The following is a 12,942-nucleotide window of genomic DNA, read 5'->3' on the forward strand; positions in this document are numbered from 1 at the left end:
AAATTAAGATCTTGTTCACCAAAATTCCAACAACAACAACAAGGTGGAGAAATATAGACAAAATAATGACACCGTAGCTTTTTAAATTCAGACAAGCAACACAGGGAACCCCCTGGCAGGACCTGACCCTATTAATACCCATGCAAGCTGCACGCAGAAGCTCTGAGCTTGTATACTTTACTTGATCAATAGATGAGGGGCCGTAAGGGGGGGTCGCGCGCACAGTTCACGACAATTAAAAAACGCAAATCACGAAACACGATAATTAATTTTCGAGTTTCACGGTTCACGGAAAATAAACTTACACATGAGAAAGACTTGTCGCCTGACCCTATATATATAATATTGTTGACAGTCGTTTTAATGTATTTCAGAAAGCGCTCAACTCGTGATTGTGTCGTGATTGGTAATGTCAGATTCGGTTTCACAGCTTTGTTCTGCAGCAGACAGGCAGTCGCTTAAGATTTCAGTCTCTCGTTGAATTCTTCAATCTCTCTGTCACTGTCACACTGTGCCACGTCTCCAAACTCGTTTGCAGACGCCGCTGCCTTAGGGCAATTGTCTTGAAATCTGTAAATGCAAGGTAGTATAAAAAATACACGATCCACTTGACTACTGAAGTCTTAAAAGTTCTAATAACTGATATTATCATTCAATCTTGAAAGTTAGCAATTAGAACTGATATTATAAATGTGGATTCATCTTGTCTTGTGACTATCGGTGTAACTGTAGAGTGCGTGACATGTTTTGTCGAGTTCATGAACCCAAAAGGGTGTCGGGAAAGAGAGAGAAAACGCACGTGCTCAAAGTTTTGGAAATAAATATAACCTTGTGTTTCATTAATCTGGTTGATTTGAGTGTGTAACATTGGCGACCCTGCCAGGACTGGACCGAAGAGGCTTATCATCGACGAAGAACTGCCTTGGGTTGTGAAGGACAAAGTAATTGGCACGCTTGATTGATTCGTCGAGCGCGAGTTGGTTGTGGTCGATTGCTGTCGACGGCGGACTGATCTTGACGTAGAGTGTCGCATTTCTTTTGTGAACGGCTGATTGCACTATTGGTGAGTACGAAAGATTATTTCTTGGAAGTATGATGGACACCGAGAGTCTGCAGATCGAAATTCAGGCCGCGTTGTGTTCCTTGAGCGAGGAAAGGCTTAAAGAAGTTTGTAGTGGGCTGAACATTACTGTACCGCCTGAGAGCAAGGGAAGGTTGGTTTTTATCCGAGCTCTAAATAAATACCTCGAAACGGAAGAATTAGATAATGAGAAGCTCAAAGTGTTGTCGTCATCTCTAAGTATGCAGGGAAAATTTGTACCGGAACAGAAAACGGAACCGCCGAAAGCTTCTGAAAATAGTAAGGCGACCGTCAAAATAGAGCAAAATCCCGCGGTGTCAATTTCAAAATTCAAACGCGACTTCAAGATTTCGGGCCAGATTGACGACGCGTCGCAAAAGGATCGTTTGAGTTTTTCCTCGCTAGTACATCAAATTGAGAATGGGTTAAAGAACGACTATACAGAGGATGAAATCAAAGAGGCTGTGATAAAAGCGATAAATCCGGCGTTAAGCCTAAGAAGCTATTTGGAGGGTAAGGTAGATTTAACACTGGCCAAATTGAGGAGAATTATGCGTTCCCATTATCAGGAGAGAACAGCAACCGAACTATATCATCAGTTGAGCTCAACTGTCCAACAGCCAAAGGAAAAACCTCAAGAATTCTTGATCCGCCTTCTCGATTTGAAACAGAAGATCTTGTTTGCATCTCAAGAAACTGACTCGGACCTGAAATATGATCCTACCTTAGTACATGGCATGTTTGTCCATAGTTTTTCCCTTGGCCTGCAAAATGAGAATATCAAGATCGAAATGAAGCCCTACTTGGAAAAGAAATTTATAAGCGATGAAGAACTATTCGAGAAATTAAATGTGTGTTTCAGTGACGAACTGGAGCGATCACAGAAATTCGGTTCACAGCTAACCCCCAAGGTAAATACTGTTCAAAAGGGAGGGGACAAGCAGGAGACAAAGAATAATGGGGTGGAGGAAGGTCTCATGAAAGAACTAAGGGAGCTCAAGGCAGAGGTGGCCGCAGTCAAAGAGAGAGTTCGGGCCCCACTCCGGGTTCAAACCCCCCTCACACAACAGCCTATGAGACAACCCCCACGGTGTAGGACCTGCCAACAAAGTGGGAATGGATGGCCGTGCAACCATTGCTTCAGGTGTGGGGCGAGTGGCCATTATGTACGCGAGTGTAATGCCCAATTCAGCCGACGCTCTCCAGCAGAATTCCAGGGAAACGGCCAGAGGTCACGTCCATGGGACAGGGTGTGACCAGGCAAGAAAACCAGTCCCGTTACGTGCAGTGTGGAAAACAAAGCACAGACCATGTATCACTTAACCGCGGCGGAGCCTGTAAGACCAATAGATATTATTCAAAAGAATGTCAAGTAAAATACAGAGCTGTGCATAAACCAGTTTGCATGGCTATACAGGAACTTGAGAAACAGAAAGCAGCCGGAGATGATGGCCATGATTTGAACACGACGTTTCCCTGCCACCTGACGCCAAGGCAGCAGCTCGGACTGACAAAAATCGTGGGACGGAGGTGCGTGGTAAAATGCCTAATGCAGGGAAAGGAAGTGGAGGCATTATGGGATACAGGTTCCCAGGTTTGTGTTGTGTCAAGGAAGTGGCAACAAACTCACTTACCGCAGGAGGTGTTAAGAAATGTTGAAGAGTTGTTGGGAGCAGGAGAAGAGCTGAATCTGGAAGCGATGAATGGGACAAACATTCCATTTGACGGTTGGATTGAGATCGGGTTTAAGTTGGCTGGGGACGATACAACTGCTCATGAGCTGACAGTTCCAGTACTGGTGGGACAAAAGGAACAAGAGTACCCAATCATTGGCTTCAATGTTATAGAAGAAATCCTCGCTCAATATGGTGGAAACCACCAAGCGGCAAGTAACATCATTCAGCAGTCATTCCCTTCAATTCATCATACTCGCATAGGTACCCTGATCAATCTGATCCAGTCAAGAACACAGGATACCGGTACTGCAGCTGTTAAAGTCGGAAAGAGAGATGTTATGCTGCCAAAAGGAGAGGCAACGACAGTTAAGTGTCAAACTCACCTCGGACCAGTTCCAGAGGGGATGCCAGTAATATTTGAGCCCAAGGAAGACAGCGAGCTCCCAGACGGACTGGAATTGGGCGAGGAACTTACTAAAATAACCCCGGGAACCTCTAGTCACGTGGCCGTCGTGGTCCAAAACAATACAGACAGAAACATCTTGTTAAAGCGCAGAACAGAATTGGGCCGGATACACCTGGTAAAGTCAGTTCTACCAATTCCAAACACTCCCGACTCGTACTCTCGAGGAGACGAGGATTCTTACCCTGAAGCTACCTCGCATCCTGGTCAGGAACAAGATGGATGGGAGCCACCAGTTGACTTGAGTCAGCTAGAAGACAATGAACAATTGATCGTCCACGAAATGCTACGGCAAGAAGCTGGAGCCTTTGCAAGAAACGACGATGATGTTGGCTGCGTGGAGAAATTGGTGCTGGATATCCAGTTAAAGGACAATGAGCCAGTACAGAAGAACTATATCTCCATCCCCAAGCCACTCTATGGGGAAGTGAAAGAGTACTTAGAAGACTTGATTAATCGAAATTGGATCTGCAAGTCCCGTTCGGCTTACTCCTCACCCATGGTCTGTGTTCGCAAAAAGGATGGAAGTCTGCGACTTTGTATTGATTATCGAGAATTGAACAAGAAAACATATCCAGAACGACAGCCGATTCCCCGTATACAGGATATCTTAAATGGCCTAGGCGGCAACAGATGGTTTACAGTTCTGGACCAAGGGAAGGCCTACCACCAAGGCTTTATGACAGAAGAAAGCCGCCCCCTGACTGCATTCGTGACCCCCTGGGGATTGTATCAATGGAATAGAATACCGTTCGGGCTAATGAATGCACCGGCGGCATTCCAAAGGTGCATGAATGAATGTCTAGATGGCTTACGTGACAACATCTGTATCCCCTACCTGGATGATGTCTTGGTGTATAGTACAACCTTTGAGCAACACGTTCAGGATGTCCAACAAGTCCTGCGTCGACTGCAGGAACATGGGATAAAGTTAAAGCCATCAAAGTGCAAGCTCTTCCAACGACAAGTTAGATATTTGGGGCGGGTTGTTTCTGGCGATGGCTACTCTCTAGACCCAGAGGACACGGCCGCCGTACACAACTTGGCGAAACAAAAACCAGCAACAGTGGGTGATGTGCGTAAACTGCTGGGGTTCCTGAGTTACTACAGGCAATACATCCAGGATTTCTCACGCATAGCTAAGCCCCTGTACGATCTAATGGCTGGCCCTGATCTATTGGCTAATAATCATAAGGTAACATGGACAGAGGAACATCAGAAGCGGCTTGACATGCTGGTCGACCGACTAACTTCTCCTCCAGTGATGGCATTTCCCGACTTTACGAAGCCATTTGTACTTCACACAGACGCCTCACAAGAGGGACTTGGAGCTGTATTGTATCAAGAACAGGACGGGGAGCTCAGAGTTCTAGGTTATGCCTCTAGGACACTAACTCCAGCAGAGAAAAATTACCACATGCACGCGGGAAAACTGGAGTTCCTTGCCCTCAAATGGGCAGTAACTGAGAAGTTCCGTGATTACTTGTACTACTCCACCTTCTTCACTGTTTACACCGACAACAATCCACTAACTTACATTCTGTCGTCCGCTAAGTTGTCTGCAGTAGGGCACCGGTGGGTGGCAGAACTGGCAGATTTTAATTTTAACATCAAGTATCGGCCTGGCAAATCTAACATTGATGCGGATGTACTATCCCGCCTACCGCTAGATTTCAGTGCATACATGGAAACCTGTATTGCAGAAATGGAAAAGGACGCAATTTGTGCAACAAGTCAAGCAGTGATACATCAGGAAACAGACGCCACACCCTGGGTGGCAGCAGTTTCAGCAAGAGTTGGCATTGCTCACGCAGAACCGGGCGTCACAGATTTGGTTTTTCGCCAACTTACTTTAGAAGAAATATTAAGGGCTCAACGGGAAGACCCCGACATCTCACGAATCCTGGCCTACAAGAAACGGGGATATCCCCCACCAGGAGGAGAGCGGAAAAATGAGACTCGTACAACATCTTGCTACTTGAGAGCATGGAATAAACTCCATATATCAGCGGACGGGATTCTGTGGCGCCAAACTAAGAGTCGATTGCAGCTAGTATTACCCACAAAGTTTAAACAGTTGGTTTACCAAGAGCTTCACATTGAAATGGGTCATCTGGGTGCAGATCGAGTGGTGGACTTAGCGAGATCTAGGTTCTATTGGCCTTACATGCAAGAGGAAATCGAGTATTTCATCGCCAACAAGTGTCACTGCATCCAGCAAAAGAAGCCCCAAACCTCCCCTAGAGCACCAATGGAGAGCATTACGACAACTGCCCCTTTTGAGATGGTGTCTATAGACTTTCTTCATTTGGAGAAAAGCCAACGGGGATTTGAATACATTTTGCTGATAGTAGATCACTTCACAAGGTTTGCACAGGCCTACCCAACCCGAAACAAGACAGCACGAACGGTGGCTGAAAAGATTTACAATGACTTTGTACCACGATTCGGATTCCCAGCCCGTATACACAGTGATCAAGGAGGAGAATTTGAGAACAATCTCTTCCATCAACTACATAAGTTGTCTGGCGTTTCCAAGTCTCGCACCAGCCCCTACCACCCTCAAGGGAATGGGCAAGTGGAGAGGATGAACCGCACGCTATTGTCTATGCTGCGAACACTCCCAGATTTGAAGAAACGAAAGTGGGATGAATCACTCAACAAGATGATCCACGCGTACAATTGCACGAAGCATGAGGCGACAGGATACGCTCCGTATTACTTGTTGTTTGGAAGAACACCCCGCCTGCCCATCGACCTGATTTTCAATTTGAATCAAGAGAGTGCAGAGGGAGATTATAACACTTACGTCCAAAACTGGCAGCATGATATGAAGGAGGCATACCGGATAGCTCAACAGAATGCAAAGAAGACTGCCGAGCGCGGCAAGCAATATTACAACAAGAGAGTCTCAGGTGTCGTTCTTCAGCCAGGCGATCGGGTGCTAGTTAGAAATTTAACAGAGCGCGGTGGCCCCGGAAAATTACGATCCCATTGGGAGTGCGCTATCCACGTTGTGGTTAAACGAATGGGGGCTCAAAGCCCAGTCTACAAAGTGAAGCCCGAGAGTGGAGGTGGCCGCGCAAGAGTACTTCACCGGAATTTACTACTGCCTTGTGACGCTTTGGAAGCAGATGCCCCAAATCTGGGATTTGGTACACGACCCCCAAAACCAGCAGTAGAGAAACGACTTTTGTCTGTTTCGGGAAATGACCTACAGAATTCGGGGAAAGATGATGATGATTTCGGTAGTGTGGACCTTGTAGAGGAAATACCTACTGAGGTAAGAACTTCAAACTCAGTGTCTCCAGGACGCGATTTGCCTTCAGAGTCAATTGAGGATTTTGCGACTACTGAGGGCACCAATGGGCCATCCAGCGAAATACAACTTGCAAATGAAGGAAGTGCTGACAATGACGGATCAGAGGGAGAGGATATTGCTGAGCAGGACATGTGGACTCGGCCGCAGCGCCAAAGGAGACCGCCGCAGATCTTAACTTACAACTCCCTGGGAAACCCACAGTACCAGTCGGCTGAGCCAGGATTCAGCAGTTCACGCGTTAACGCCATTCAAGCTCCAGCTATCACAGCTATTCCTCCGGGAACACCCCTGTATTTCTGGGTGTGGCCATGCTGTTTCCAACCTGTCTACTACTCGAGGGCTTGAGAGGAGCCTCTTATAAGACTCAAACATTAAAAAAAAAAAAGAAAATCAAAAGCACACAAGGTGCTGAAGGAGACAATATCAAACAACAGTTACAGTAGCTGCAGAGAACCCTGATAAATAGTTTTGTAATATTTAGAAGAACACTTTCATTTTCGGCGGGGGAGTGTGTAGAGTGCGTGACATGTTTTGTCGAGTTCATGAACCCAAAAGGGTGTCGGGAAAGAGAGAGAAAACGCACGTGCTCAAAGTTTTGGAAATAAATATAACCTTGTGTTTCATTAATCTGGTTGATTTGAGTGTGTAACATAACAACAACTAAATACGCCGTTTTGCAAAAGACCTTAAGATACTTCGAGAAGTAAATAGATCAGAGGATCTTTAACAAAAAAAAGTAAAAGAAATGTTTTACTTAGGCTGATGGTGACAGATTGGTTAGTATAATATCACAATCTTACAAATAATGTGAAAGACTCTTACATGTTGTCTAACTCTAAATCACGATCACTGTCATTTCCCGCTGATATTCCTTTAGGTGAACCAACGTTTCACATTACACTTCCATCCCTTTGACTTTCTTGATCTCCTCCGCGGCTTCCACTCTTCTTCAGGATGGCTTCCATATTTCTTTTCATTCCAGCTATTGTTGCATTGTTTCTTGGCATTATCTTCCTCGTTTCGACGGTTTTGACAAGCTGTATTAAAGTGTTCTGTAAGGCAGCAACAAAAATATGACCTCCAGTCATCTTTACTTTTTAAAGAAAACAATGAATTTTAAACACCTGCTTTATTCTTTGACAATACAGAAGTTCTCTGGATGGTCTTCTCCAGTGGTTTTCTTTTAAAGTAAAATTGATGGTGATACTTCAAAGTAAAACTTCCGAAGCTTTTAATAGAAATGTTTCTGCAGACAAGCTTGAAGGATAATGCTCAACATTTTACGTACTTTTTTTAAAGTATCGAGCTTTACTCTACGGAGTCCTGTCCGTTGGTACAATCTTTAACTTCTGGCAACGACCACACCCGTTATAGTAAATTCATTGACCGCTGTGCTATTGAACATACTTGCCAGAGCTACAAACACATTGAAAGGCTAATTCACTAAATACATTAAAGACGATTTAAATGATCATCGTTATCATCATCGTCTCCATTATAGTAATAAAATGATAAAATTTTAGGAAAAATCATGGCTGTTAACAATAACAAAAATTCTTAACGATTTCTTTTAGTCGCACATAGCCAAATTTAGATCATCCAACATCTTGGTCTGTCGTTCATTTCGCTCAACACTTTCGCCCTGTTTTAGGCGCTTTACAAGGTGGTCGTCCTCTACCTTTGAAGCTGACCTTTTCCTTCCACCTCTTGGCTTTCGTTTGCTGACTTTGCTCTTTTGCTGTTCTTCGCCACCAGCAACTGTGATATTTATCACCGGGGAATCTTTCGAAAAGACGATTTCCTTTTTAAGAACATTGACTGAAAGAAAATAATGACAATAAAATTAATTAATCAAATAATAATCTTTTGACTACGTCCTTTTTATCTTTTGTCTATCTACTTTGACATTTATATTGGTGTCATTTTTTCTTGGCAGTTTCAAACCCCACTCCAGTCTCTTTCGTAGTCCATAAAAATTAAATTTAAGTTGCGTTTAATCGAGAAAAAAAATCTGTCCGAATATTCTCTTCGTAGTCTTCCTAGGTTGTTCCTATTCTCAGGTCTTCTCATTATTGTCAACACGCCCTTTTTGCAAAGCGAGCGATCAAGGATCATCAAGAAATATCTCAGGAGGTGTGTTGAATATCGCCTCTAACGACCCTAACCGAAATCACGGCTCTCATCAATTACTCACTTCCTGTATAATTTCTGAGATAATTTTCGATTCTTAAGCAAACTTCAAATAAAATATGTAGGGGGGACTGAATAAAACTTTTCTAGACTTCTAGTATTGTAAGGGCCTGTTTACATGGAGATCGGGTGACCCTTCTAAAAGGGGCACCCTCTTAGAAGGGTAACCCTTGCCTATTGTATTTTCCGGCTTGGTTTACATGAGAGGTAGGGTCACCCTATCTGCTTGGTGGGGTAACCCTCCTGCGAGGGCCAACTTTTTGCCATGTAAACACTTGAGGTAGGGTCACCCTCCTAGAAGGGTCAACTTTTGTGGGTTCAGTTTACTGTCAGATTGCCGCGAAACTCTGTAATGGCTTCGCGCACGTATAAGCCCGAGGAATATTTTCGCCGTTCTGTGGTGGCCAAATTGTTTGAACAGAGTTTGAAACAGTCGGAGGACAACAGTGTCGACATTTCGAAAAAAGACATAGATGATCATGAATTAGTGGTCGACGAGAGTACCATAGAAAGCCGCTCGACTCGGAAAGATATGGAAGAAGGCTTGCCACGTGAAAAATCAAAGAATTCACAGGGAAAACGAAAAGCGTCCTTCGCCACTGCTCTGTGCGACCATGATTCCGCCAAATTCTCCCTCGGCGACAAAATGGCACTCCTTTGTACATGCCTCAATCGTCGCATTGCAACATTGTACTGGGCGGCTACCTGTAGCGCCATTCGCTCTTGTCGGCGTTTTTCTATTAGGGGATACGACAGCAAGAACCCACAGCACTGAAAAACCGCAAGCGCAAGGAAAATTGAATTTACCGCCAAAATACTTCGTTTGTCCGCCATTTTAGTTGCTTTGTACTTAGCGACCGCGCAGTTATCTCCCTCGGTGCCAAATTCAATAATCGCGATAGCCCTGGGGACAAGACTTTGCATGTAAACGGGGGCTATCTTTTGCCCCTTCTAGAAGGGTGACCCTCCTAAGGGGGTCACCCTATCTCCATGTAAACAGGCCCTGAGAGATGTAAGAAATTAACGCGAATTAAAACAATTAACACGAAAGTATGGATATCAGATACCTTACACACGTGACTTTCAAGTAACACGTGTCATAAATTATGATCTCTTATCAAATTTTCATAATGAAAACACTAACCATGTAAAACTGCAGAATCGACAAAAAGCGGCCTTTTCATGTTCCACTGCGCTTGTATATTGATTGAGAAAGCTTTACTGCCTTCTGCGCCTTTGGCTAGTCTGCACAGCTTAAGATCAATAGATGACCCTATTCCCCGCTTCTCAGCTTCGGCCTTGAGGCCCGCGTGTTCAACCATCTGCCTTTTCAGGGCATCAAGGGAATTATGTTCTCTTTTCAGGGGAATTCTGGTCCTTTCCTTTCCCCCAGGAAAACTGAAAGATCCAGGAGATTTGGGATCAACGAAGTAGACAACCCCTTCTAAAACACGAAACGGCTCTTCGCTGACTTCGCTCTTCGACATTGTGGGTCGTGAGAAATGAAGACAAGACGTCAGACAATGAATGATCTGAAGACCTGATCGTTGGTGTCAAAGGCCGCATCAGCTTTATTTTTGGATCAACGGGTCATGCGAAACCCTATTGTTTGGTCACGACAGCTGAAGAAAACAGACACGGCGGTCACCTGGAGAGTTCCTTTGTGGGGTCTTCGTAGCCGTTCACGGAAAAAGGTCGTTTTCGTGTTTGTTATCACGGGTATCGGAAAATTATTTCTCTGTTTCACGTATCACGACGATCATATCATTCACGGTTCACGAGTTTTAAAACTTTTAGATTACGGATCACAGAAAATAAATTAATCCGATCACGTTTCACGTGAAACCCCCTTACGGCCCCTCATAGATTGTATTCGATCCAGAACAGAATGATTGGCTGGCAACAAATTAATAAAGGTAGATCTTCTTGGCATGTACATGGATGTCGAATGGATGATAAATGTAACATTCAACCACTCTAGATTGAGGATGTAACCTAACCTTCGAGCCAGGATTCGATCGTTAGCTATCAGGTTACCTACTATTAACACTTTTAGGTTAGCCTACTTGTCAGCTCCAATTAGCCAAACTTGTGCTCCGGTTAGCCTCAGAGCACTCAGATTAGCCTAACTAGCTCTTCTGTTGGCCAACAGGGCACTAGGGTTAGCCTACGTTTAACTAAGGTTGCTTACGTCAGCTCTCAATAGGGTAACACAAAATAATTATTCTTTATAATTTCTAATAACGAATGAGTAAACGCCTATCTTCTTTTACCGGTATATTCTTGATCATTGATTATACTGCACACTGCAAGCGTATTTTCGAGCATAAAACGGTACAAAACAATTATTTAAAAAAAAACATGGGAGCTTCCTTTAATTAACGAGGCAAACAATTACCACAACGCTTCATTATGAATAGTACAATCGTACAGTGAACTTCCTTGACCTTGGTGTATGACGGGCAAAATTTTGTTTAAGATTCAATCCTTTAAAAGATAAGTTGGTGCAGTACATAGAGTAAGGGAAGTATAATTCTGAAGGACAATATACCACTACATCATTTACATATGTCGGTGCGCTTTGAAGAAAGAAGCAGTCACCACAATGATCGCTATTATTATTCAACGAGATGTAAATAAGTTTATTTATTTTATAACCTTCCCATTAATTTTCACATCGCAATTAAACTGCGCGTAAACACAGTAAAAAAGCCAGTGGTGATCTTATGGCGAATGCGCGTGATTGACGCAAGCAAGCAAAAAAAAAACCAGTTTGGTTTCCTTCCATGGAAATAGGAGAACAGAAAAGTTGAAACTCTTGTGTTGATTATGTTTCCTTTTCACGGAAAAAACCGGAGGACAAATATCGACACGGACGGGGGTTATTGCGTGATAACTGCCCTGTGATTTTGCACCACGTGACGTAAAGTAACCAATAAAATCGCGCCAAAATTAATGGGTGGATTAAAATCGAGGATATCCCCCAAGTGATATTCCCCAATTTCAAACCTTGCGTCCACTACGATAAGTCTTCGTTAAAACTCAGTCCAAGGTGAGAGAGCGTTTTGAGAAAGGAGATATATGTTTGATCATAAAGTCATACCAGAGAACACTCAAAAGAAAAAATAAAAAAAACTCGTCGACAAACTTCATGCTCAGTTTTCTTAATTACTAGGTTCCTTGGACTAATGATTTTAGAATTAAATGCTTTTTTCAAATCACATCCACGTGCACTCATTGTTGCGAGTTTTCATCAAGAACCACACCAACAAAGACTCAAACCTCTAAGGTGAAGTGTGAAAGAGTTTGAAATGCTAAACCACTATAAGCAGACTGACAAGATTGCTGATTGGCTGAGAGACTTGATACGAATGTCTAATGACCAGAAAACAATAGCTATCATTAAATGACTTCTTCGAAAAAACAACGAAACGCTAGATAGTCAACTACCTTTTTTTCCGAGATTGATGTATTCCTGTTTTTCTCAGAATGCCGGTCACGCTTTGATGCTATTCACACGCATTTCCATTTCAAAAGCATATAGTTTGTAGAAAAGCCGAAGTCATAAAATATTTTCCATCAGCAGGTATAAAAGTATAGAGTTGGCTTTATACCAGATCATTTTCGCATAAGTGTTCTGTTACCGCCGACTCTTCTATTGCTAATGTGGCCACATCTAAGAAATGTTTAGCGACAACTAGGAAAGGTTGGCAACAGCCAAGGAATGTTTGGCGACACTGAGTAAGAAGTGTTGGTGACAACTAAAGGGGGCTGGGCGACAGCTTAACTGATTTTAGCGACAACTAAGAAATGTTAGGCGACAACCATGAAAAGTTTGGCAACAAGTAAATTAAAATATATTTGGCTAGAACTAAAAGTGTTGAGCAAAAACTAAGGACAGTTAAGCGTTAACTAGGAAGAGTTTGGCGACAACTAAGAAACTTTTGGCGACAACTAAGCGTAGTTTTGCGACAAATGAGAAATGTTTGGCGACAGCTCAGGAGAGTTTAGCTACAACTAAGGAGGGTTTGGGGTCAACTCAGAAGTGATTGACGACGACTAGGGACACAACTTCTAAATAAGACGTAGTGGGATTGCGCCAATGGGAAAAGTATCCCATGCGAAGTGCAATCCAAACTGTAATTAAAAAGTCTGATGAGAATTTTGAATTCTTTAATAAAATTAAAATAAATCTAATTAATTATTTGTG

The 12,942-nt window shown here is 43.3% G+C and overlaps 1 protein-coding gene across 3 annotated transcripts; it reads right to left on the reverse strand.

Moving 5' to 3' along the window:
• Position 1: 1 nt before the first annotated feature.
• Positions 2 to 10,595, reverse strand: LOC148743187 (uncharacterized). 3 transcript variants are annotated; one of them, XR_016002575.1, is made up of 4 exons: positions 9,877 to 10,595; positions 8,221 to 8,360; positions 7,365 to 7,594; positions 2 to 570 (listed from the first exon to the last, which is right to left on the reverse strand). XR_016002575.1 is itself a non-coding variant. In XM_088763493.1 (3 exons), exons 1-3 carry the CDS (start codon positions 10,217 to 10,219, stop codon positions 7,433 to 7,435), a joined length of 645 nt encoding a protein of 214 aa, XP_088619619.1. In that variant the 5' UTR covers positions 10,220 to 10,595; the 3' UTR covers positions 7,200 to 7,432. The 3 variants fall into 3 exon arrangements, 2 of the variants coding, with proteins under 2 accessions (XP_088619619.1, XP_088619628.1); XM_088763493.1 differs by lacking the exon at positions 2 to 570 and having other exon boundaries at positions 7,200 to 7,594; XM_088763502.1 differs by lacking the exon at positions 2 to 570 and having other exon boundaries at positions 7,533 to 7,594; positions 8,234 to 8,360.
• Positions 10,596 to 12,942: the final 2,347 nt, after the last annotated feature.

Source organism: Stylophora pistillata, chromosome 1 (assembly GCF_964205215.1).
Source record: "Stylophora pistillata chromosome 1, jaStyPist1.2, whole genome shotgun sequence".
In the NCBI taxonomy this organism is placed as follows: domain Eukaryota; kingdom Metazoa; phylum Cnidaria; class Anthozoa; order Scleractinia; family Pocilloporidae; genus Stylophora; species Stylophora pistillata.